Source organism: Phyllopteryx taeniolatus, chromosome 6 (genome assembly GCF_024500385.1).
Source record: "Phyllopteryx taeniolatus isolate TA_2022b chromosome 6, UOR_Ptae_1.2, whole genome shotgun sequence".
NCBI classification, from domain to species: Eukaryota; Metazoa; Chordata; class Actinopteri; order Syngnathiformes; family Syngnathidae; genus Phyllopteryx; species Phyllopteryx taeniolatus.
This window is the reverse complement of record NC_084507.1, coordinates 6,231,823-6,257,291: the sequence shown is the minus strand read 5'-3', so window position 1 is coordinate 6,257,291 and position 25,469 is coordinate 6,231,823. Positions and strand designations below refer to the sequence as shown.

Genomic DNA, 25,469 nt, shown 5'->3' with positions numbered 1-25,469 from the left:
AGTGAGTTGTGGCCAACTGCAGCTCCTTAATTCTCCCGTTCAGTAAACAACTGAAAGTGCAATTGTTAGTTTGTTGGGATGAAATGCTGGTCTTTCATTCATAATTTATTGGGCCCACAAATGAAACATACAGTTATGGTATGTTTGAACCACTGCCCTCTACAAGCAATTGACAGATTCCAGGAATGCTCTGAATGTCACTCAAGAGAATTTAAGACTGTCGTGAAAACCTGTCGAAATCCAAACTCCGTACCAAGTACATTTTTAGGAGTGCAAAGGAAGCTACATTTTTGCCTTCAACTTTCCTACTGTTACCCATGAAAAAATGTATGCCAGTTGGACACCGATGTCCAGTTCCGTCTCGTACAGACACATCGCTCGGTGTGCGGCTGGCTTAATAATGTCACATTCCAACTTGCCTCAACTTGAAACTCTAACAAGGTAAATTGTGCATTATTTCTGCCTTTTTTACAACCCTGGAGTCATCGTTATCAAGATGAAATTATTATAAAGTGTTAATAATATAGGCGGCACGGTGGCCGACTGGTTAGAGCGTCAGCCTCACAGTTCTGAGGACCCGGGTTCAATCCCCGGCCCCGTGGAGTTTGCATGTTCTCCCCGTGCCTGCGTGGGTTTTCTCCGGGCACTCCGGTTTCCTCCCACATCCCAAAAACATGCATGAATTGGAGACTCTAAATTGCCCGTAGGCATGACTGTGAGTGCGAATGGTTGTTTGTTCCTATGTGCCCTGCGATGGGCTGGCAACCAGTTCAGGGTGTACCCCGCCTCCTGCCCGATGACAGCTGGGATAGGCTCCAGCACGCCCGCGACCCTAGTGAGGAGAAGCGGCTCAGAAAATGGATGGGATGGATGGATGTTACTAATATAGGCCAGGGTGGCTTTAAAACAAAAATCAAACAAATGTAAACATCGGCTAACACATCCTGTTGCCGCAAGTCAAACTAAAACATTTATAACATTTATAAAATATCTCATGTTAAAAGATTTTCTGCATGTTTTCTATATATTCCGTATTTTTAGAAGTTGGCAAAATGTGATGTGAGTGAAACCAGTAAGTGGTTACGTTTCTTTTTCACATCTCACCTGCTCACTTCAGTTTTTCAGTAACAAAATATTATATTAATATTAATATTATATTTGCTTGAAAATACCATCCTGTTATATTTTAATAATTCTATTATTACATTTTGTTCTGTCAAAGCTAAAAATTTATCTTGTCACTAATCATTTACAACCCTAATTCCAAGGAAGTTGGGACGTTGTCCATTCATCCATCCATCCATATCCCAAGCCGGGCACATACAAACAAACAACCATTCGCACTCACATTCACACCTACGGGCAATTTAGAGTCTTCAATTCACCTACCATGCATGTTTTGGAGATGTGGGAGGAAACCGGAGTGCCCGGAGAAAACCCACGCAGGCACGGGGAGAACATGCAAACTCCACACAGGCGGGGCCGGGGATTCAACCCAGGTCCTTAGAACTGTGAGGCAGACGCTCTAACCAGTGTTGTTGGAACGTTGTGTTAAACATAAATAAAAACAGAATACAATGATTTGCAAATCAGGTTCAACCTAAATTTAATTGAATACACTACAAAGACAAGATATTTAATGCTCAAACTGATAAAGTTGATTGTCCATCCATCCATCCATTTTCGGAGCTGCTTCTCCTCACGAGGGTCGCGGGCGCTCTGGATCCTATCCCAGCTATCATCGGGCAGAAGGCGGGGTACACCCTGAACTGGTTGCCAGCCAATCGCAGGGCACATACAAACAAACAACCATTCGCACACACATTCACACTTACGGCCAATTTAGAGTTGTCAATTAACCTGCCATGCATGTTTTTGGGATGTGGGAGGAAACCGGCGTGGCCAGACAAAACCCACGCAGGCACGAGGAGAACATGCAAACTCCACACAGGCGGGCCCGGGGATTGAACCCCGGTCCTCAGAACTGTGAGGCAGACGCTCTAACCAGTCGTCCACCGTAATTTTTTTTTAGCAAATAATCATGAACTTAGAATTTTATTCCTGCAACAAGTTCCCAAAAAACTGGGACAGGATCATGTTTACCACGGTGTTACATCACTTTTTCTTTTAACAACATTCGATAAACGTTTGGGAACTGAGGACACTTATTGTTGAAGTTTTGTAGGTGGAATTCTTTCCCATTCTTGCTTGATGTACAGCTTCAGCTGTTCAACAGTCCGGGGTATCCGTTGTCGTATTTTACGCTTCATAATGTGCCACACATTTTCAATGGGAGACAGTTCCGGACTGCAGGCAGGCCAGTCTAGTACCAGCCACTCTGTGCTAACACGTGCAGAATGTTGTTTGGCATTGTCTTGCTAAAATAAGCAAATAAGCAAAAAAGACGTTGCTTGGATGTCAACATATGTTTCTCCAAAACCTGTATGTACCTTTCAGCATTAATGGTGCCTTCACAGATGTGTAAATTCCCTATGCCATTGGCACTAACACAGCCCCAGACCATCACAGATGCTGGCTTTTGAACTTTGCGTCCATAACAGTCCGCATGGTTTTTTTCCTCTTTAGCCCAGAGGACACGACAATGCACAATTTCCAAAAACAATTTGAAATGTGGACTCGTCGGACCACAGAACACTTTTCCACTTTGCATCAGTCCATCTTAGATGAGCCAGAGAAGCCGGCGGCGTTTCTGGATGTTGTTGATAAATGGCTTTCGCTTTGCATAGTCGAGTATCAAGTGTTCACTTACGGTTGAACTGTATTTACTGACATTGGTTTTCTGAAGTGTTCCTGAGCCCATGTGGTGATATCCTTTACACATTGATGTCGGTTTTTGATGCAGTGCCGCCTGAGGGATCGAAGGTCACCGACATTCAATGTTGGTTTTCGGCCTTGCCGCTTCCATGCAGTGATTTCTCCAGATTCTTTTGATGATATTATGGACCGTAGATGATGAAATCCCTAAATTCCTTGCAATTGTACGTTGAGGAACATTGTCCTTAAACTGTTTGACTATTTTCTCACGCACTTGTTCACAAAGAGGTGAACCTCTCCCCATCTTTGTTGGTGAATGACTGAGCAATTCAGGGAAGCTCCTTTTATAGCCAATCATGGCACCCACCTGTTCCCAATTAGCCTGTTCACCTGTGGGATGTTCCAAACAGGTGTTTGATGAGCATTCCTCAACTTTCTCAGTCTTTTTTGCCACCGGTCCCAGCTTTTTTGGAACGTGTTGCAGCCATAAAATTCTAAGTTAGTTTGAACATTAAATATCCTTTCTTTGTAATGTATTCAAATAAATATAGGTTGAACATGATTTGCAAATCATTATATTCTGTTTTTATTTATGTTTAACACAACGTCCCAACTTTATTGGAATTAGGGTTGTAAATAATTTTAATAAAAAGAAATAAAAAGTGTTCTCCTGCCAACTGTTCATGGGAGTACACATGCAGCATTAACAATCCAGCAGAATTCCAGCAAACTGAAATAAAGAATCCAAAACATAAGTGTTTCTGCTCTCACAGTTTTCCTTGGGCACCTGGAATTGAAATATAATCATGCAAACAGAATGCAGCAAACTGGGATCAATAGTTTTTTTGGGAGGAGGGGGGGCGGTGAGAAAGACTGATATTGTTAAGTAACAGAACAGCAAACATTATTAATATTTGCTCATCATCTGACAGTAAGCGTCCAAATGATCGCACTTGAGGTTTTTGGGTAACAGTAGCAGCAGGTCAAAGATTTATGTTCTCTGTGAAAGCATTACATTTACAATAGATATAGGCTGTTGTAAGATTTCTTAGAGTCAATTATTGATTGCCCACTCCATTGTTAGCCCTGAATGATGGTATAAGTTCACTGGTGCTCGAGTTTAAAAGAAAAAGAGAGAGTTTGATAAAGAAAAAGAGGAAACACAGGACCATACAACATTGCCGTTACCAGCTATTGTAGATGGACTGAAGCAAACCAAAACAAGCCAAAATAAACCATTAACATTATGCAAACTTGTGAAAAGATGCCGAAAAAGAAATGGAACTGGCAGCAATAGAAGCCACTAAATGTTACACTTAGCTAAAAAACAGTGGAGAAAAAGCAGTTGTCGGAGTGAGACGTGTGATGAAGGCACATTTTTTTTCCAATTTAGCAGAAAATATGTTGGAGTCCTTTCCAGCTGGAAATAGTCAGGTTCTATGGTCTAAGGCTTTTCCTTCCGTTAACTTTTAACTGATCATATTGTAAGCATGTGTTTTTAATTTCAAACTTCTCTGCTGTTTATAATAATTTAGCAGGATTAAATTGAGAAAACACGTTTGGTGTCAAAAATATTAGCCAGGCCAACAGAGTTCTGTTATCTACTGGGTGAGGCTTGAGAAAAAGCAGCCAGTCAATGCTGAAACAGGCACACAACTGCAAAATGTGGGCTAAATGACAATTTATAGACCGTATTGTAACAGAAACTTAAGGGAAGTTGGTTGGTTCTATTCAGCAGGTTGTTACCAATCACATGCAGGTGTGGATGTACTGTACAAGACACATAGGTTGTGTAGTGGTTCACTCCGCTGATTTTAGTACTCCTGGCGTGGGCGCAATTCCCATGCTAAAATGTAAATTCCACCCAAAATTATGAAATTTGAATAATGTTCACTTGTGAATCTTGTCTAAAATGACAGCTGTCAGACAGACTTTGAGTGCATTTCGTCACTCTGTAAACATGTTCTGCACTTTCTAGACATCTGTCCACCTCCACTCATGTGGCTCTCCCCTGTACCAATTCAAAATAAAGACCTGAGGTTCGTTCATTGTTCGGCGTTGTTTTAGCATCATGATAGATTATAATTTATAATCCCATGTCTGAGGTCAAACCACGTCTGGGTCAGTTGATGTTAAAGGAAAATTACAAAAGAAGGTGACCTTGCCGACCTAATCGTAGATTGTTATGTAGCTAGTCATGACCAACACCATCCATGCATGTAACACGGAAAAGAAAAGAAACTAGAATTTATGAAAGTGAATCACATTTCAATCTTTGAAACAATGCTCTTCTAACAAAAGTATGTTTGTGAGTAATATCCTGCTATTTCCAAAATGTCACAATCAAGGGGCCATTCGCTTTTGGTTGTTTATGTTTTTATCACTGGCAACTAGTGCAATTTGGGACTTAAGTTAAAAGCCAAACTACCTGTAAATTCTGTTAGCCCAAAATGTCTCCTTTTTCATTCATCTTTTGTTTTACGATATCTTCCTGTCAAGAGGCACATGCCATCAGTCGGCATGTGCGTTTCATCCTTGGAATAGTGATATCCACTGCATATATTGTGTTTGGACAGAGCAGGTGTAGGAGCACTTTATGACACTAAAGAATTGAAGCACAGTAGGAGTTACCTGATGACTTACGATGGCAGACTGTCTCTCTCTGGGTAGAAGCTAACATGTGGTTTGCTTCTTGCCAACTCTTCCCTTCTCTTACCCATACATCTTTATTCAATCTTTCTTATAGAAAAGAAAACAGATGTTACAGTGATTTGCCCCAGTTGAAACCCCACAAGAGCTATAAATCGCCAATTGAGTCAATACAAAAAACACATTTTCGTCAATAAAGATGATACATTTCAAACCTAAGTTATTGCTGTTTGAAATTTTATATTATGACTCAATGTGGAAATGTGTCCAAAACACCTTTGGTGAGTCCAGAGCTCGTGAAAGCTACATTTGGGAATTATTAGTGCAGCTGTGCAGTAGGTGTTTGCAAAAAACAATCAATTTGTCAGGAAATTAAATTTGATGTGGAACTTCATTAATCTAGCAAAGCAAATATTAAGGACCTGATTTACTAATATCCCAAATATCAGGTGCTAAATTGTGTGTTCATTCACTCTAACACATTGCTCATGCTTTTGGCAACAGGTGCAAAAGTGGTGGAAACCGCAGGTTTCAAAAAACGGTTTCACTCTTTAGGTAGCTCTGATGGTTTTCACTATCGAAAATTTGGGAGAGCACCACAAATGGCAAAATGAAGTTTCAACTGGAAGTGTTAAAGGAAGGGGCAAACAAACATATTCCTGAGTTACAGAAAATCAATCTATCACTCAGATAATTTTGGGAAAGGCAGAAGCCGAAAAAACTCCATGTTTTGTTTGATTTAACTCGCAGAAAGTGCATAGCAATAGGATGGAGAGCATCTGCCCACAATGTGTAACGTTGCGTTCAAAACAAGGGACAGGGACAGGGACACCAGGAAAACTGCTCTGAGAGAGGCCAGCATCAATTGTCAAAGTGCGCTGAAATGACCCAAATGCAAAGAAATGTTTTGTCATATGTGATATGTCTCCTTCTTATCACTGGCTCCAAGTCAGCTGTTAGATCATTCAGAAGCTCCAAAATTCCATTGCTGAATAGATGATAAATTGTGCTCTTGTCGATCTTTGTTTCTGGCATTTCAAAAATGTTTGCACGAGTGAAAAAGATCTGTTCTCCCTGTCGCCTCTTATTTTTGCATCCACCTCCTTGTCATGGCTACAGACACCAGTGCCATTTGAACCTGCCTTTCAGACTTGCTTTTGAAAGATGAGAGAGAGAGAGATGCAGAGTCAGCCATCGCACGTCATCTCAGCTTTGATAAGTCACATTGCCCAGGCTAAATTATTCTCGCTGCACGTTTCGCAGATGCAAAACTGGGTTAATATCTTAGCGTCCACAACTGTTTTCATTACTAATCAAGTTCGTGTCCATTTTTGCACATTTAAACCTTTATTAAATCAGCCTCTTGGTGTTTTACATGTAGATGATGGCGCTTTAGGATATGGACAAAAAAGGGGCAACCTATACTGTGGACTAAAATTGCGAAATGGGCTGATCTGATTTTGGACCTGAAGACTTTAATCTCATTCACACAGTAGAACATTTGTGAGATCAGATTGCACTGGTGTTGGATGAGACGACCTTGCCAGCAATCTACAAATATGTCAATCTGTCCCAAAGCTCTTTCAAGGCTCTCAACTTCTTCCCCACCAAACTCAACCTCATGATGGAATACTTCAGATTCAAGTGGGACAAGGGAAGACTTGCCAAACAACCAACAGAATAATGACATCCGGAATCTCCCCATTGTATGTCTAATAAAGGCCTATTTTATGCAATATTACTTAAAGGTGAAGACTTGTGTGAATACAGTATAGCATCAATTTGTAATATTCTCTTTTGTGTTCTAAAGTTAATTCTGTTTAGATTTTTAAAAAAGGGACATTTTGTACGTTTTGAGTTTGTGCTGACAAGGCTTCAGAAAGGTTCTTAAGTTACAGTAGAACATGAAGAACTTAGGCATGTTCTGTCTATACTTTTGAGAGTCTTTACAAATGTTTTTGTACATATTTTACAAGCATGTAATCCTTTTAAACTGTGGAGAAATGTGACTCCCTTAGGAGAACACGGCAAAGGAAGCGCAGGGGCGTGATCTGTCTTGGCTTTCACAATCAAAACTCTAGTCCTGTCCAGGAAACAATGTCACTCACCAATGTTGCTGGTAAACAAATGGGATCTAAAAGGAAGTTTGGTGTTTTAGATATTTCATTACATACAGTATGCGCCCTAAAATCCGCTCAAGATGTGAGAGAAATGTGTTTCCCTTCGCAGGAGAGAGAAGAAAAAGGTAGGTGGAGTGGCTCTGATTAGGCCACATGTTGGTAATTCACAACACATAAAACTCACACCTAATTTTCACACCTCTAGCTCAACATGCTGTAAGTCTAGTAATTCGCTCAGTCACTCCTGCACACAGTTCAATGTGTCTTTTCTGTGGCTTTGCTTCAGTGTCTGACAACGAGGACATCAGAGGAGAGGATCAGTAAGATGGTGGGCATGCTTTGAATATTTGCACTCCATGTAGCCTTGCTGTGTCTTTCTCACCCAATGTGCTGACCGCACTCTCTGTACCATTTGTCATCACAGTGCCAAAACCCATCCCCACTTCCAACTCTCACATCTGAGAACCAAAAGGTGTTGGATGTGGATCTTTCCTACATGCCAAGAAGTTTACGCTCCAGATGGGAGATATATGTATTTTGACCAGGTGACTCACAAAATCAGATTGTGAATCATGAAAAACTCGATAGATGATAGAAATATCCTATACATGTTTTATTGTAGTCTTACTGATTGACTGTGCCAGCAGAAGTAGCCAAATGCATTGAAGAACAAATTGTTTCATGGACCATGATATCATTGGATGGGAAGAGAAATAGTCTGAAATATTTCTTTACAAAACTGACTAAATAAGCAACAGGAACAACGACAGTCAACGCTGGGTGATGCAGTAAAGTTTGTTAATAATCCTAATCTAATCATGTTGTGTTATTTCAACCCATTTCCATGGTAACAACCAGACCAAAACAATCAATTTTTTTCATGGCTTCAACTCATTATAAAGTTAAATACTGTAATTAAATGTGGTTTTTTTTCTATCTTATACTAACTGTACAGAATAAAACACTAACATAAGTGCAGAGTCTTATATAAAGTTAAAAGCCCAAGAATAAAAATGGTCTTTAAGAGGCGTTTTAATTTAGATTTTTTCATTGTTTTTAACTTTTTTTTTTTTTTTTTTTTTACTGTTTTAATTGTTTTGTTAAATTGTTTTGTCTCATGTCTCATTATTTTATGTTTGATCTTTGTACAGCACTTTGTTCAAGCTGTAGTTGGTTTACAAGTGCTTTATAAATAAAGTTGAGTGAGAATTAGATTGCCATATCACATATTCGATGCAAAAATCATGGATGTACAAAGTGTTGAAGGCAAAACAAAAAAATAGCAACACAAAAATCACAACACATTCTTGTTGGCAACAAACATCTTCTATCACACAGATGGTAACGACGCCCAACATGATGGCTTCTTCAAACTTCTACCTCATTAACCTTTTAACAAGATACAACCTAACACCCCACGTCGCCCACCAAGGCCAGGACGGAGATCTGAGGTGATCACCAAGGGTCAAAAGTGGAGCACACCACAGGGGACACATGGCAAAGTCTTGGTCTCAGTTTCATACATCGTGCCTGCCACAAAAAGAAACGAAAGATCAAAGCTTTGTTTATCTCCCCAAAAGCAGAGCTGGATCTAATATCCACTATTGTACAAAATAAAAACTTATAGTAATGACATAATTAAATAGAATTAAAATATTTAAACTGTTTTTGTCACACTTTGCATCAATTGAACGGCCATTAGGCTGTTGCCTGCCTTGGCCATCTGGGGGCAGTATAAGACAGACAGATGGCTACACCCTACATGGACGTCTGTCTGTACAGTACAGGAATCTTAACTTCTCTCAGCTCGTCTCCGGTCCTCGCAGAGAATAAAGAATATATGACTGTGAGTACTGTTATGTTGACTATTCAAATGTGTTGCCGGACCATTCGTGTTCATATATCAGTTGCTTAAAGGGTTATATTTGCATTTTCCATTATGTGTTAGCGACGTGCAATTCTTGCAGTTTTCTGTTTAGTTTGACAGTAAACCTGAAGTGGGAGTGGAATTAAACAGCTTGAAGCATCTTTTCAAAGAATTGTTCACTATTTGCGAAAGCGCTGCTAAATGTGAAATGAGTTGAATTGAGTTCACTGCCGCCAAACAGAGGTTGTATCTCAAGTTTGCACTCGCAAGATAAAGCAAAAAAATCTGCCAAATGACGGCTGGCATCTCGAAAAACTTGGAAGTCAGGCACTCGTATCTCAAGGCACCACTATATAGAGTATACATTGGCCATACTAAGTAGCAGCACAAAGAATGACTAAAGCGAGATGTTCATTTGTGGTTTAACACTTATGATAAACAGATAAATTAATTGTATCCAGACATCTAGCAGGTGCCTGGTGCTCTGTCATCTGGCTTCACTGTTATTTCATCACCACAAAACTGCTCCTTAATGGCTGGCACTACCCGGGCATTGCACCAGCAAATGAATTGTGTTGGCACTCAAAGCACAGCCCTTAGGACTGTGTTATTATTATTTCTTTCATCTGTGCCATGTGGGAATAAAATCTTAGGAAGAATGCCATGAGGCAGGAGTGTCCAAAAAAGTCAGAATGGATCACATCAAGAAAATGAAAACAATGATGTCTGTGCAAAGGTAATTTCCTCTCAGGAAAAGTTCTGTGATTCTGGGTGTATAAATGTAAAGAGCTGCCACAATAAAGAATTCCGTTTAGGCTTCAGAAGGTATCTGCGGACAATATGATCTTGTGAGAATGTCATTTGAAATAATGTGAAATTTAAACAATATATATTACATGAAAATTGGCCAACTTTCCAGCAAAAGATGTTGCAACACAATGCACAAACATGGCTAGAAATTTCTGAACTGAAAACTTTATTTAAAAAGTATTTCATTATAGTTCATGTTAGAATGTTTGGGTTAGGGAAGTTTATGAGAGGGTGGGTGTACAATGTTTAAAATCACACACACACACACACATATACACACACACACGCACACACATGCTGCTTAGCTGTTGATTTGAGTTTTTGTGTGTTTAACTGTGTGTTAGTCGGATCAAAGTGGCCAGAATGATAAACCAAAACAGGAAATGCTGCTTAATGTACAGTATGTATATGACAAATGCATGAAAGGTTGTCTTGCATGAGGTGACTCAGTGTAGCTTTACAAAGCTCGAACAGAATCGGATACAAACTGTGCCCCTGTTGTGCCTTCAGACCACAGTTGATTATGCTCACATCATCACCCGTAAGAGTAGACAGTCCTCGCCACTCATGCATATGGATGAGTCCTCGCCACTCATGCATATGGATGCACGCACGCACAAGCTAACCAGCCCCATATTGGCAGCTGCACTTCACTCCTATCCATTACCACAACAAAGCAGTACCCAGTTATAAAGTAATTAGCCAGTAAACATATAAACTACATGTGACCCCTCTCTGAAGATAGCCAAACCTTGTGTCTCCTGCTGGTGACAGCTGTTTACTTAACTAGGACTGCTGCTTGTGCAAGCTGGCCCCAATCCAAATAAAATAATATACAGTTAAGAAGTCAGATGTAATACAAATGTATATAGTGGGGGAAAGAGTGGAGGATTTCCAGAAAAGAAAGAAGAAAGAAAAGTCATTAACATTTATCACAATTAGTCTTTATCTAAAGTCCTACATCACTAAATGCCCATGTCCACACCTAGACAGTGTATACATTGGCTTAATTCAAAAAGACAACACCAAAACAAACACGCATTTACTGGGCCAAACATGCAGTATAGTACAGTGAGAATCAAATTAAAGAAGTAACTCTTCAGTGTCATCATTGGGTGTTCAGGCAGTGTGCTGCTACTTCAAAGCTTTTTTTTCTTTCCAAGTGTGGCTCTCATCTGGAGGGATTAGCTAGAATCAGATACTGAGGCTGTTTTGATGGACGTCAATGCCGAGCACAAAACATAGGTGAGCTTATCAAAACACGATAAGCGTGGACATAATGTATTTATCTTTTTCGGGCTCATTAAATCATCCTATCAACTCGGTTGTTTCCTTTAGTTTACCATGCAGCTGATGCTATTTCAAGTGTGGATTTCAACTACTGCACTACGACTTAAATTTGTGAGAGTTTTTTTTTTTTGGGGGGGGGGGATTATCCCAGGCTATGTAAACAGTCTTGACATACAGATGAATCTAATACTGTTAGATACATAATATAATGTGTAATATACAGTAACCTTGCTTTGAGTTGGGTCTCTGGCCATCTAAAAAATATTTTGCACCCAACTCAACTCACCCATTTTATGTTCACCAGATGGTTGTGATCTTTGCTTGCTGTTTGGTTTCCAGCTGACAGTGAGTTCATTGGCAAATTTTTGTATTTATTTATTTATTTTGTACTAACAACAGACAGCCAAAACAATGGACCCACGTTACGCGACAATCCTGCCAGTTTGAGGGACAACTCTCATGACATGAAGGCAGTCATGTGATCTCCTGCTAATATAAAATACTTTTTGATAAGCAGTCAGCTGGTTTGGGCTTACAATGTGAAACTGAAATCATAGCTGTGATTATGAGGAAATCTGGTAAGTGGTGGTGGGGGGGGGGGGGGGGGGGGGGGGGTGGACGACAACATGCACTATATAATCACCACATTGAAAGCCAGAGTTTCAACCAGAGTTGTAAAAACAAAGCATTCTTGTTTCAAATACTCACATATTAAGATCATGAGTGACAACAGGCAAGGTGCTCTAGCAGAACAATACACTTTGCTCACTTTCATTACACGATTGATCCAAACAGCCTTGTTGTTTGACTCTTTAAAATGGGGGTGGCAAACTCATTTTTGCTGCAGGCCACATTGTACTCGCGGTTTCCCCCAAAGGTCCATTATGACTGCAAAACCATATAATGTATAATGTAATGTAATGTGTAATGTATGTATGTATAATATTATTGCATGTACACAGCAAATTGATGGATGACTATATTTAGAATCCCCAGTCAAGGAAAATATTGTGTTCAACTGTTCGTCAATTTATTTTAAACATGGGTTTACTAACAAAAAAAAAATCTTACTGTATGTCACTATTATTAAAAGTGAAAAAGTTGAAATGTTGTTACTGATTTCTAGTAAGAAACATGAAGTAGACACAAATTATTTGCTGTAGCGGGCCACATAAAATGATGTAGCCCGCGGGCCTTGAGTTGGATACCTGTGCATTAAACAGACTGATGCATGTCCCATCAAATGAATCTTCCACTCATACGACCTTTGCATAATAACTTACGTTCCCAATGTGCCTTTTATTCTGACCACTTAAAGCTGCAGCAGATGACCCTCCAAGACCTCTTTACATCTGACACGCACACTACGTTTCCCCTTTCTGTTACCCGCCCACCCCCACTTACTCTCTGAGAGACAATGAGCTCAGCATCAAGGCCCAGTAATGACTCCCAGCCTTACTGATTAGAAACATGCCGGGTGCTTCTGCACTCCGCAGGCAGCCATGAGGCCTCCTCACACCACAAGGCATAAGCTTTGAGAACAGATCTTGAATAGATGTGTAAACCTCTCCTACTATTTCATTCATTGCTCTTGTACCAACTAGTCCAACACAGATTTTACAGACTTGGGTCATTTTCATATAATTTATTCAATACCGCTAAAGACACAAATTCTAATTTAGCATTTTTGCGGGTTTATATGGGTAAATGCGTCCCATGCTGAAACGGCCATGCTTAAAGTGCTATTTTCAAAAGGTTATTGATAATGTAGGCATTCATAGTAAAGGCAATCCAATGTTGGTGGCCCACTGTAATACACTCCTTGCATAATGGTATAGACAAAAGTGCATGACTGAAAAGACATAAACAGCTTCAGAAAAATCTTGTGAGTTGCACAATTTACATGCCTTGCCCTTCAAACTCGGCATATACAAGTGCATAAATAATCCTAACTTCTCATTAAACGCACATCCTGGCACTTCAGATCAGACATCCCGCTGGTGTATTGCAACAACACAATAAGACTGTCTTCAGTGGCATTAACGGTAAAGACAGTTTGAGCGAAAAAGAAGGACAATTTCTAAAAGGCCCAAAAAGGAACTCTGAAAATACTAAAATGCATTTGTGTTAGTTTTCATGGAAAACGCATGGGAGAAAAATTGTATATAGCAAAAAAATGCAATTAGCATCTTCAGAAAACATGTTGCAAATAATGAAACTTTATTTGGGACACATAATGGGAAGGACATTTTGGCATTCAAAGCTTGAAAAATATCACTTTAGAATATTTATTATTATTACAATTATTACCATTTGAATGATAACAATTCCCAATAATTCAAATACTCATATCAGTAAAACTAATTGATTCTCAAAAGGAAATTCAGAGCGGTATGTTTTTACCAATATTGGTCAATTTATATTAAAATGACCCACAAGCGTTCATTCAATCCAAAAGGTGCCTTGTTTCCAACATTAACCTCATTCTCAGTCTTTACAACAACATAGACTCAACAGAGGCTGCTTGCAGTCCTTAACTGAGTCTCTAGTATTTCCTAAGTTAAGGCTCACACCACTAGCAAGCCACAGAGAGGAACTGCTTACTGTATCACTTAATTCTACAGATTTGTCACAGCTCCACAGAAGGATCTACTACATCAGACAGTGAGTGGGCAGCATGGGGGATTACAGCGCCTTTACCTTTCTTAATGGTCATATTTGGGTCACAAAATTACAGGCAAGCTCTGGAGAGAGATGCTTTATTGCATCTGACCAACTTACTTCCTCTCAATAACAAAAGCATTGCATGCTGAGCTGTAGTTTGATGTGGTGTGTCAGCATAATTAGAGGTCCCATGAAGGCAGGGAGATGGGGGAGTGAGGGGGCGTGGGGCGCGAAAGAGAGTCATGTCCATCTGTCAAGTGTTAGGGAGGTGGGCACAGGGTTTAGCAACCAGGGTCCTATTGCTCACTGTTTTTAGGGCGGAAGCCAATCTCCTAATATTATTGTTCTTGCAAATAGTTACAAAGTGTGTGTGGGGGGGGGGGTCGATGAGAAACGGGTAGTTATCTGCACGCACGCAATAGAACACAATACAATGATATGGCAAGTGGTAGTAGACAGCAAGCAGGGCATTTTCTCGAAACATTAGACACTAAAGTTAAAAGTTACAAATGCTGGCCCCCAGAATGGATCAAGGTGACATGGTAAAGACAGTTAATCGACAGTATTTATGTGTTTTTTTTCCTGCGGAACCTATCCTCAGTTTTCACGGAAACATTTTTTGCACTCTTTCAATAATGCTTTAAGATGCCACAAGATGGTGCCAAAGTATTGTGTCAAGGAAGTTAGAGATGTGTGAGTACTAATACCCGGTGTCTGAATCGGGCGGCGGCACGGTGGCCGACTGGTTAGAGCGTCAGCCTCACATTTCTGAGGTGCGGGGTTCAATCCCCGCCTGTGTGGAGTTTGCATGTTCTCCCCGTGCCTGCGTGGGTTTTCTCCGGGCACTCCGGTTTCCTCCCACATCCCAAAAACATGCATTCATTGGAGACTCTAAATTGCCCAGAGGTGCGAATGGTTGTTTGTTTCTATGTGCCCTGCGATTGGCTGGCAACCAGTTCAGGGTGTACCCCGCCTCCTGCCCGATGACAGCTGGGATAGGCTCCAGCACGCCCGCGACCCTAGTGAGGAGAAGCGGCTCAGAAGATGGATGGATGAATCGGGCCAATACCCGCCTTAGTCCAAGGTATGGGGTAGTCGTGAAAGCTGCCGATACCAGCCAGAGATACTTAAGGCAAAAAAATCTGACATTGAATAAGTCCTTCATTGTCTGAAAAAAAAAAGTGGTATCGACCATCCCTAGCTGAAGTGTTACATGTTGACAAAGAAACTAACGTCTTTATATGTCGGAACAAGTTAAGTTTAGCCTGGATTGTTAGAGGCATTTATGGAGAGTCTTCGCCACATGTGCACTTCTGGTAGATTTTTTTCAAAATCAAACCCTCCGTAAGAAATGTATTTTTAAGACTGATGTTGTGAGATGAGTTTGAAATGATAGTAAAGTGTTTTGAGATCATGGTGCATCGCAGTGGTTCTCAAACGTTTTACACCGAGTACCACCTGAAAAAAAAATACTTAGCTCTCCAAATGCTACAGTAACGTAGGAGATGTGGGGGTTCAAAAATGAGGCAGTTTGTCATTTCTATTAATGTGAGTCACTGTAATAGAGGGACTGTACTTAAATAATTACATATAAATGCATTGCACATAAAGTTAAATAAAAATTGTACCTAAATAAAGGTTAATTTTTTTTTCCTAAAGATTAAATGCAATTGTATTTTACTTAAAAGTTAAATCCAACTGAACTGTACTGCCCTGCATTGAAAAAAGTTCAAGCCACGTTAACATTACACACTGTTTGAACATTTCATTTAGTGATTCTTTTGTATACCACTAGAGCGAGCCCGCCTACCTTTAGTGGTATTTGTACCACACTTAAAGAATCACTATATTGTATATTTACGGTTTCAACTGTGAGCATAGACGACTATAAACATTTTTAGGGAGTTGTCAGTTATGTTTTTTGAGTAGTCACGGCAGGACTCGGTCCCTATCACGGGGGTTACAGTACATACATGCAGTATACATTTTATAAAACTCTAGGTAATTTTGGTCAGTCAAGGTGATCATTGATTGACTAGCATGGCAGTCTTTGAAATGAACTAGTAGAAAGGAGCGGGTGCAGTGACACACTCATTCTCTCTGATGACATTCAGTAGATTCCTTCTTGAAGAGCAATATATAATTCAGTGGGACGAAAATGCTAATATGGGCAACTTTACAAATAGACCAAAAGAAACAAAAGAGTTACAGAAGACAATCTTCACAAAGTATCCAAGATACTACATGATGGGTGCTACGTCCATCAATCTTCTACAAACTTGTCCCAGCATATCCCAGCTGACTTCAGGAAAAGGGCGGGGTAAATTCCGGACTGGTCACCAGTCAATCGCAGCGCACATAGACAAACAACAATCCATATTCACATCTAAATTTATGGATCATTTAAAATGTATCATTTAATCTACCATGCATGTTTATGGAATGTGGAAGGAGTATCCTGAGAACACTCCACACAGAGATGTTCCAACTGTGATTGGAACCAAGACCTCCTGACTAAATATAATATATATAATAAAGAAGAAGAAGAAGAATATTCTGACCCCTTCAATACGTGACTGATGACCCTTCAAGACCTCTTCACATCTGACACGTTTCCCCTTTTTGTTAACCGCCCTCCTCACTGTGGGGGAGACAAGCTAACCACTACTCAACCATGCATCCTGAGGACACAGCGTGCTAGTAATGAAGTCAACTGAACGACATGAAACTGAAATCTTTCCCATATATGGTTTTCCTTCCTGGAGTGGTCAGGCAACTATTAGTAAACTCATAATGGGCAATATTTTTTTTCTACTTTGCATAGGAACCAGACTACAGCTGCATCTCATTGTTTCCATTCAAACGAAGTTGTTATCTTGACACCCAGTTGTCTTGGCTGGAAAACAAAGGTATTTGTGTTCTTAGTTTGGTCCAGGTGTGTATTTAGTAAGGAGCAAAAGGGTGAAAATTGGACGGTTTAAACAATTCCCATGATCAGATTAATTGGGGGAAACACAATGGCAGCCTATTGTATCCACACCATTACCTTTACACAGCTCGTCCCTGAATTCTTTTCGAGTTGTGTATTAGTAATGTGAGAGGAAAGTAGTCTGGAAGTGGCTTTCACTCCAAGCCTGAGGGCTTTGGGCAGCTCTCCTACCTGTGGAACCCTCGTATGAGTCATTTTTTCAAAAATACGTCTTTTGTGTTGTTGTTTTATGTGTTAGTAATGATCCACACATTAGAAATTTTACAGCCCAATAAACTTGAGACATTGGGACCAAATTGCCTGGTCATACTTAGTAGCTTTATGAGAAAACATATTGAGGTGTAATTGCCTCAAGGGAGCATGCACTTGAGGGAACAAGTATACAGTAGGTGAGACTTAAACAAATCTTCTTTGCATTCAGCAGGGACACTGAACTTCTCATCTACAGTTCCTGTTTCCAATAGCCACATTAATATGTGGGCCACATAAGCTTTTGCATAATATGTTCGTTTCATTTTTGATTTCCGAAAAATCTGGTTTTACACTGTGGTAAAATGTCACTTAAAACAAAAACATCTGTTTGGCGCTCAACTTTGCCAGCATATGGGATCCTGTCATGATAATAATTGAGAGTGGAAGAGAAGATCCTGTTTTGTACCTCCTCCACCCTCCCGAAAAAAGAAAGAAAGACAATTACCATGTACTGTTTTCCATAAACACTCGCTGGATGAAACATTAAGTAAACCTGAACAATCGAATGAGATTCAAAAATGAGCAGTATAAAAAAAGATACTAAAATGATCATACAAAAGTACAAATAAGATTTTCCCGTTTCAATTGACATGGTCAGAAAAAAAATACAAATTGGAACAATTATTCATTATGGTGGTTGTACTTCACCATAAGTAAAGGTGTTTCCAATATGTTGTTGCTGTTTTTTTTTACTTGTTTACTACATAACAGAGACAAAATATTAGAGAACGCCCTCTGTATGACGTAGTGTGGTTTGTAGTTTGACACAAAAATACAATTACGATGGCACACATAAGTCAAAACCTCTGTGATAGTGTCAGACAGCAGAGAGACATCCATCCATCCATTTTCAATACCGCTTATCCTGTTCAGGGTCACGGGGTGCCAGAGCCTATCCCAGCTGACTTCGGGCAAAAGGTGGACGACACCCTGAACTGGTCGCCAGTCAGTCGCAGGGCACATATAGACGCGAGCAACCATTCACACTCACATTCACATCGTCACTGAGTGGGAACTAAAACCCACACTCCCAGCACCCAAGTCAGGCAGATGTACCACGACACCATCAGTGACTTTCTGGAGCAGAGAAATATTATCTTCATAAAGGTTTGATAGAACTGTCATTTGGGTGTACCTAATGTTACGGCCAGAAAGGCCTTCTTACTTCAATGTGGACAACTGCCAAAGATGCAAATATAAATCCTCCTCCTTCTATAAGTACATCTATTGTCTATTTAATTTGATTAGACATAATTGTATTCATGAGGAAATAGGCACAGTGAATAACTACGAGGAGAAATGTTGAAAAAAATGGCCTTAAAGAGTCTGTGTCACTGTCCCGCATAGATAGTTCAGGCCACTGCATGCTTTCGCCTCTGCTGGGCCTTTGCGCAGTGTAGTATGGCATGTGCACACTGAGGAGCCTTTCACCAGTTTCATCTGATACGCTGTGACTCCGAGCAGGAGCTAACGCTACAGACAAGGTCGACATGTGCGGGTTAGTAGGTCAAACAAGGAGCTACTCTTTTGACAGAGTTCGGAGGCAGGGTCAGACTAATGTGATTTATCAATACGGCACAAAAGTGATTCATTGTCCGTTATATCGACTACGATAATCCATAGAGGGGCCATGGCCATTGCCCGATGAGTGAGGAAGTGTCGGGGGAAGGTGAATAGGGCGCTTGTCAGGAAGAGCGTGCATTATTGTTCTGGGCTAGAGACACTGATTCGAGCACCAAGAACATGCACCTGCAGGATGACCTTACATTTCAGCTCTTCCGTAACTGCTTCCTTTCCTTGCTCACACGCGCACACACAAACACACACACACACACACACACACACACATTTGGATTAACGGAGGGGCCCGAGAAAAAAAGACAAGAGTTGTGTTGCTGGAGCTCGGGCTCAGGTCAAGACTTGGCTCGCTGTAATCCCTCTCAGGTGATGCTGTTCACATTCAACTCGTTCCAGCTGATCTGCTTAAATATGCCTTCCTCATCCCCTAAAAGCCCCCCGCCCTATTCTCACCAAGCAAGGATGTTGAAAGTGAGGGACGGCTGCTGCTTTTCCACGCCCATCAAAACCTTGGATCATTTTCCAGCCTTTCTGCAAAGCCATCAATGTGTCAGTGAGCTGGTGCCACACAAGAATAAAGTCAACAAACCTTGACAGTTTTGTGGAAAGAAGAAGGTCAGGATGCAGGGCTCACATCACCTGGATTAGAGGAGCATCGTATGAGAGAGCAGTGTCAACAGACTTGCCATCTGCAGGGCCGTCTTCCCTTTTTCCAGAAACTACAGCGGCAAGGCGGGTTATACAGTAAAGCAGCCACTTGGAGCGGTCCCTCTCTCATCAACATATTATATTGCACAGAAGTGCCGGGTTCCAACATTAACAGTGCCAACCACAAACTGAGGATTTTGTATAAGCACACATAGGCCTGCTTTTCAGGGCCTAGAAGGGAGAGGGAACTGTCTGACATTTTATATTTGAACGTCCACAACCTCTTCTTATCAGAACTTGAAGTATAATATCGAGATGAAATAGTTTCCGACTCTATTGCTTGTCTAATGTCTGCTCTTGTTATTCTTTGTTTTTGTTTTTTTGTTTTTTAAAAAAGGGCATAATCAGCTTCACGTCATTAGTATTTTCTGTAGATTTTGGCGTCAAAACACATCCCGCAATCCTTGCACTGACTGTCATCAGTGGTACAACATGGCATGCATATCTGACTTTGCTCCCGACACCCTGTAAGGTCACGGCTGTTTCATCTGAACACTTGCATCCTTTAAAACATCTGGCGATGCAGTTCAGTAACACATCACTGTGAATTGACCATAAAATGATTGTAAATTAGCTGCACACGTTTGGGTATTCAAATTCCGGGCTGTAGATTTGAAGGGGTTAACAGTATCACATGGCAACTTTTCGCCACTCTGGCTGCTATTACATATTCATTACCTGTTTAAACATCTGGCTATCTATGTTGCTCTTGGCAGTGCTACTCAAGGGTTATTTTATGTACTCAGCAGGTGGCATCATTAGCCAGAGAATAGATATAACAAGTAAAACTATTGTGTCTTGTCGACAACCCCCTTTTCACTTGACAGAATAATGGTGGCGCAGTGGCACAATGTCATCTAAAAGACAAAACAGCCGTTACAAAATCAAATGAGAACAATCAGTACAAGATGTACTGTATCAAATATTCAGCATTAAAATAAATGCTAATCAAGCTCAGTATCGATTCACGCTGTCAGAGAGAAGTGTTACAGTTGTAGTTATAGTTGACAGTGGTGTAGCACTCCACTGAGTCACGCTGAGAGGCATTTGATTTATTACCTCATGGACAGTACTTATATGAGTGGAACACACAAAACGACAATCAATATGATACAATGCAGTTTGACACCACTGTAAGCTATAACAACAATATTGCATTTTGGGTTAAAAAAAAAAAAAAGGAAGTTGCATGTTATTTTTATTTGAAAGATGTTAAATAATTGTGTGTTAATAACCGTGCTTAAGATCTTGACAGTAGCCATAATAGCACCCCCTTTATCAGTTTTGAAACACGTGTGACATTTTTTGTCAAAGGATTCATTCAAATATAATATACCAACTCCTCCACTAAGAATGGCGACTTTACATTCTTAATGTTCTTTCTTCCAGTTGTGTACTGGAATGCATGACAGAATCCATAACATGTCAGTTGGGATAGATTGTGGTTGTTTAATATCAATAATAATCATAATTTTTAAAAAGTAGCCTTTTTGATACAACTCTTGCATTGGACCTTAATAGTAGATTTTTCTGCTCTACCTTAAGAGATATCTGGTGATTGTATAGCACAGCCAAACGGAATGTTATGTTACGATCAGAAAGATTACGATCACAGTTTTGACTATATTATTTCAAACATTCAGTTGGTCTCCTTGACATCCTCACAAAATGGCTCAGTACCGTACACCGCTTGCACCTCACTCAGCCATGCTGATACATGCATGCATCACATCAGTGACAAAACATTTTCATGCGTGTTCCAAAAGGCATCAGTGTTGTTATTGTTTCACGTAAAAACAGTTGTTCTCGGCAAGAGCACTGTGGCCAAATTGAGTTTCAAGCGTGTCTGGGACTCAACACTGCTGAACGATTTGGATAGCTCCTGGTACATGGCAGGCGGACTGTATATAAACCTGTCAGAAGAACTTGGAAGACTACAAAAATACGCAAGAATTTTTAGACTGGCCAATGATCTCTTACACACCTTGCTGTGTCGCTGTGATAAATAAAAATAGCACGCACATACCAAACTTTTGGGTTGACTTTCTCAAATGGAACTTCTTTCCCAGTGTTCTGCCAAGGGATTACTTTGATAAGTCACATAGTTTTCAAAACTGGAGTCAGTGTATGTACTTTAAAGCCTTTTGAAAGTTCAATTGTCTTGACCTCGTCTCCAGTGGATCTCCTATCTCAGATACACACCTTCTGTTTCTCTCACTCTCTTTCACGCGCACCCACACACGCACACAACACACACACATACATAACGGGACTCAGTAAGGGGGAGGAAATTGATGCTGAGTCTAAGGGCCCATGAGTGACAGAGGACCTAAAAAAAAATTTATTTTTATTTATTTTTTTCCAGTTTCAATGATTGAAGCTGAGGTGTCCCAAAGTTTTTTTTTTGTTTGTTTTTTTGTCTTTCACAGAGTGCCTAAATCTGGCAACACCCCTACACGAACAAGTAACAAGTAAAGCAAGGGGATGTTGCATTATCATCCAACATATTTAGGATGTTTGAACAGGACAAAACTACACGTGTGACTCCTCGACGCTATCTAACAGAGTCATTCAAAACAGAAGAACAGTAGAACACAAACAGAAGAGTGAAAAAACGTGTGTGAGTGCCAGTACCCCGCAGTGCTTCCCTGATTATTTGCAGATGGACAGTGGAGGGCTTTCAGAGTGTGGAGGTTCCCCCTGGCACGCAGTGCATATGATTAAATCTGTGATTGCCATACAATTTACAAGAACCAACCCCCTCCCCTGACTGAATGAGTTCTCTAGTATACCAACACACAGCGGGGAGCGGTCGTCCAAAAGTTGGTGCAAGAAACAGCTCCAGCCAACACCCATTGGGCGCCCATAGGATCCGATGAGTTATGTCACAAGTCTAAAGAGGACTTGGCTGGGGCCAGCTCTCCTAATCCCACTGTCTCCTCGTTCATTGAGAGTATAGAGCAGTGTTTACAAAAAGGCTGATCCCCCTCCTCAACTGCGCCTCCGCTGAGCGATTGTCATGCGGGTTTCCTACCAACTGTTCAAAGTGGTTATGAGATCAATTAAAACCAGCTTAGGGGGCTTGAGTGGAGATGCGCAATTCATGAGTCGGGGTAAAGGGATTCCGTATCCATTCATTAAATGGCTCTCACCAGAAGAGCCCCTTCTCCCCAATGAGATGTAACTCTTTGGAGCGATGCGCATCAGTAGTTTTTTGGACAGTCACTTTGAGTCCACAATAACAGAGCACCTTTAGTTTGGCTTTTATCCGTGTTGTGTACTTAAAGCACAATTGCAAAGAGTTTCACTTAACATGTTTCCATTGTAATTTTTGCAACTCCACGTGCGCGGTGTATTTGCGTACATTTTACGCATTAGTACCGGCAGTGAAAAACTACGCAGTCTCTTTCTTTACTGTATCTCTTCGACGCCTTTTTTGTCATCTTAGATCACGATGTTGGCATACTAACTTCCATCTTGCTTGCCTTTTGGTATAAGATTGTTGATTGATGTTCCTTGTTTATATTCTCTATGCCAAAACGCACCTGCGTTGTCAGAACCAGAAATAAAGTCAGCGGTGACTAACGTTTAATAACGCCATTTTAAAAGGTGCATGTAAAATGACAGTAATGTGCAAATTAAGACTGCATGCACGATCTGGATGCTGCGGTAAGGTTGTGAGGCTGCAACTTTTACCTCTTTTGTTTCTCCTCCAGCGTTGTGACGGCGCCTGACAGTTGCTGTACTCCATACAGTTCAATACTATCAGGGCAAATGAGAAGAGTCGAAACTGCATCTGGACGGCGATTAAGTTCTCCGGACCCCGGTTTGTAAAAAAAAGAAAAGAAAAAAGAAAAAGAAAAAAAAGAAAAACTCTGTAAGTGTTCCCTTGGAGTTCCTTTAAGTCGAGCTGCAAATTTGTCAAACATCAGACGAGATGCGACATAGTATCAGGTCGCCAATTGGGATCATTTTATGGAGCGAGATGTTCCTCCGCTGAGTATGAGTGTCCTCGTCGGTGCGCTGTGGAGATAATCACAAGAGAGATTAGAGCGATGGGAGTGGAACGAAATCAACACCTAGTCCGGACAATGACGCGTAAAGTGATAGACTTTGGGTTAAAAGACACCAAAAAGAATGAGCCGTTTGTGTGCTAATTTGTTGAAACGCTGACAAGTAGACCAAAAGAAAGAGAAGGGGGAAAAAAACGCCCCTTCCAGCACCTTCGTGCAGTCGTGCGTAAAAGTGAACAAAACGCTCGGCGAAATAAACGTGTGGTGTTCAAACTACCTTGCATCGGATGAAGTGTTATTCCGCTCCGGTTCCGCTTTTATTTTAGGTTCCCCTGGAGTGCAAGTGCGGCTTGGGAACACGCAGCATCACTCCTTGTTTGACAAAACTTGGCTTTCCAAGTCCGACAGAGAAGTGCGTGGAAGTGAACGAGAGGCAACTTTCCCCTCCTTTCTGTCAATTCCGTTCACCTGGGTTTCCTCTAAGTTTGTCCCGTCGAGCAGTGGGCACAAAAGCACGCGTGGTTGTATTCGGACGGCGTGAGAGCGGCTGCTGAGGTTGAGCGGTGACTGACTCCAGATTGGTCCTGATGCTTTCTGCCTCCTTCCTCATATAGAGGCGCGCTGATGTCAGACTTGACGTTTTTTTTTTTGGTGTTACTTCTTATTTCTGCTGTTGACGATGACATGTGTATTCACTCCCCTCCGACCCCCCCCCCCCCCCCCCCCCCCCCCCCGTAAACGAGCTTGTTGATGTAAAACAGCTTCAGGGGGAAAAAAACAAACAAAAAAATCGTTTTGGGGGCTGTCTAGATCTGGCATAGTGAATGCGGGAGTAATTTAAATTCTTCCTGTACAATCACCCATATCCCAAAGAAGATCCCACTTCCTCAATGCTAACTTCTAGCCAATGCTTTCCACTGAGTTTAGCCGGATCCAAAAAATGGAATGATGACATAGGTTTCAGACTGAAACTTTGCTCCACTGACGATATTCCAGTTGAATAATAAGAAGTGGGAGGTTAATAAAACAAAACAAAACAAAAAAACAGAGGATGTGCTTTATGTGCGTAATAAGATGAGTCTGCCAGTCTCGCCACGTCGTTTTATTGCGCGCCAAGGACTAAATCCGCCACAAGTCCCCGAAATTAATGTTAATCGTTAGAGAGGCTCAAGTAGTTGTGGCTCGTGTATAAATCATTGAGTAATAAGGGTTTTCTTGGGTTCAAGCATTTAAGGCTGACCGTGTGACCTCATAAATGGATACAATCTCGGCCGGTCAGCTTCTCCTTCAGTCCGTCAGACGTCCCATGCTGAGGGAAAGACAAGATGCTGGCTGCCTGGCACTCATCCGCTTCCCAGTGACATTCAAACTCTGGCACCTTGTCAATTTTCAAACTCTTTCAAGGAATAATTGTGACTCACAGGCAGCGTGTGCAGCACTCCTGTAATTGAGGGCAATAACAGAACCTTTCATTGGACATGGCTAAAATAATAATATATATATTTTTTATTTTTTAATTTTTTTTTAAAGTTACCAACAAACAGGCCATCCTGTTTTAGCAAACCCAGCATTTACGGTAACATTGATGGGGACACAGATTCAATAATGCTTTACACAATTCAGCCACTAGGTGTGGCACTTAATCTTTCATGTAGTTCAAGGAATGAAACGCTTTTTCAGTACCCAATCCCTTTCATGGACTAATAGACACAATTCATCACGGCATGTTGCATGACAGGACTATTTGACCAGCA

At 40.9% G+C, this 25,469-nt stretch overlaps 1 protein-coding gene across 2 annotated transcripts in view; it reads right to left on the bottom strand.

Moving 5' to 3' along the window:
• The window catches only part of rspo2 (R-spondin 2), a 76,704-nt gene extending 52,410 nt beyond the window's left edge, over window positions 1-24,294 (bottom strand). Inside the window, exons 1-2 of one of the 2 annotated variants that reach the window (XM_061777797.1) lie at window positions 23,993-24,294; window positions 23,399-23,725 (exon numbers count right to left, since the gene is read on the bottom strand). In XM_061777797.1, the coding sequence (XP_061633781.1) occupies window positions 23,399-23,498 (100 nt within the window). In that variant the 5' untranslated portion in view covers window positions 23,499-23,725; window positions 23,993-24,294. Of the gene's footprint in view, window positions 1-23,398; window positions 23,849-23,992 lie in introns of those variants that run through there. The other variant, XM_061777798.1, reaches the window with a different exon arrangement.
• Between the last annotated feature and the right edge of the window lie 1,175 nt (window positions 24,295-25,469).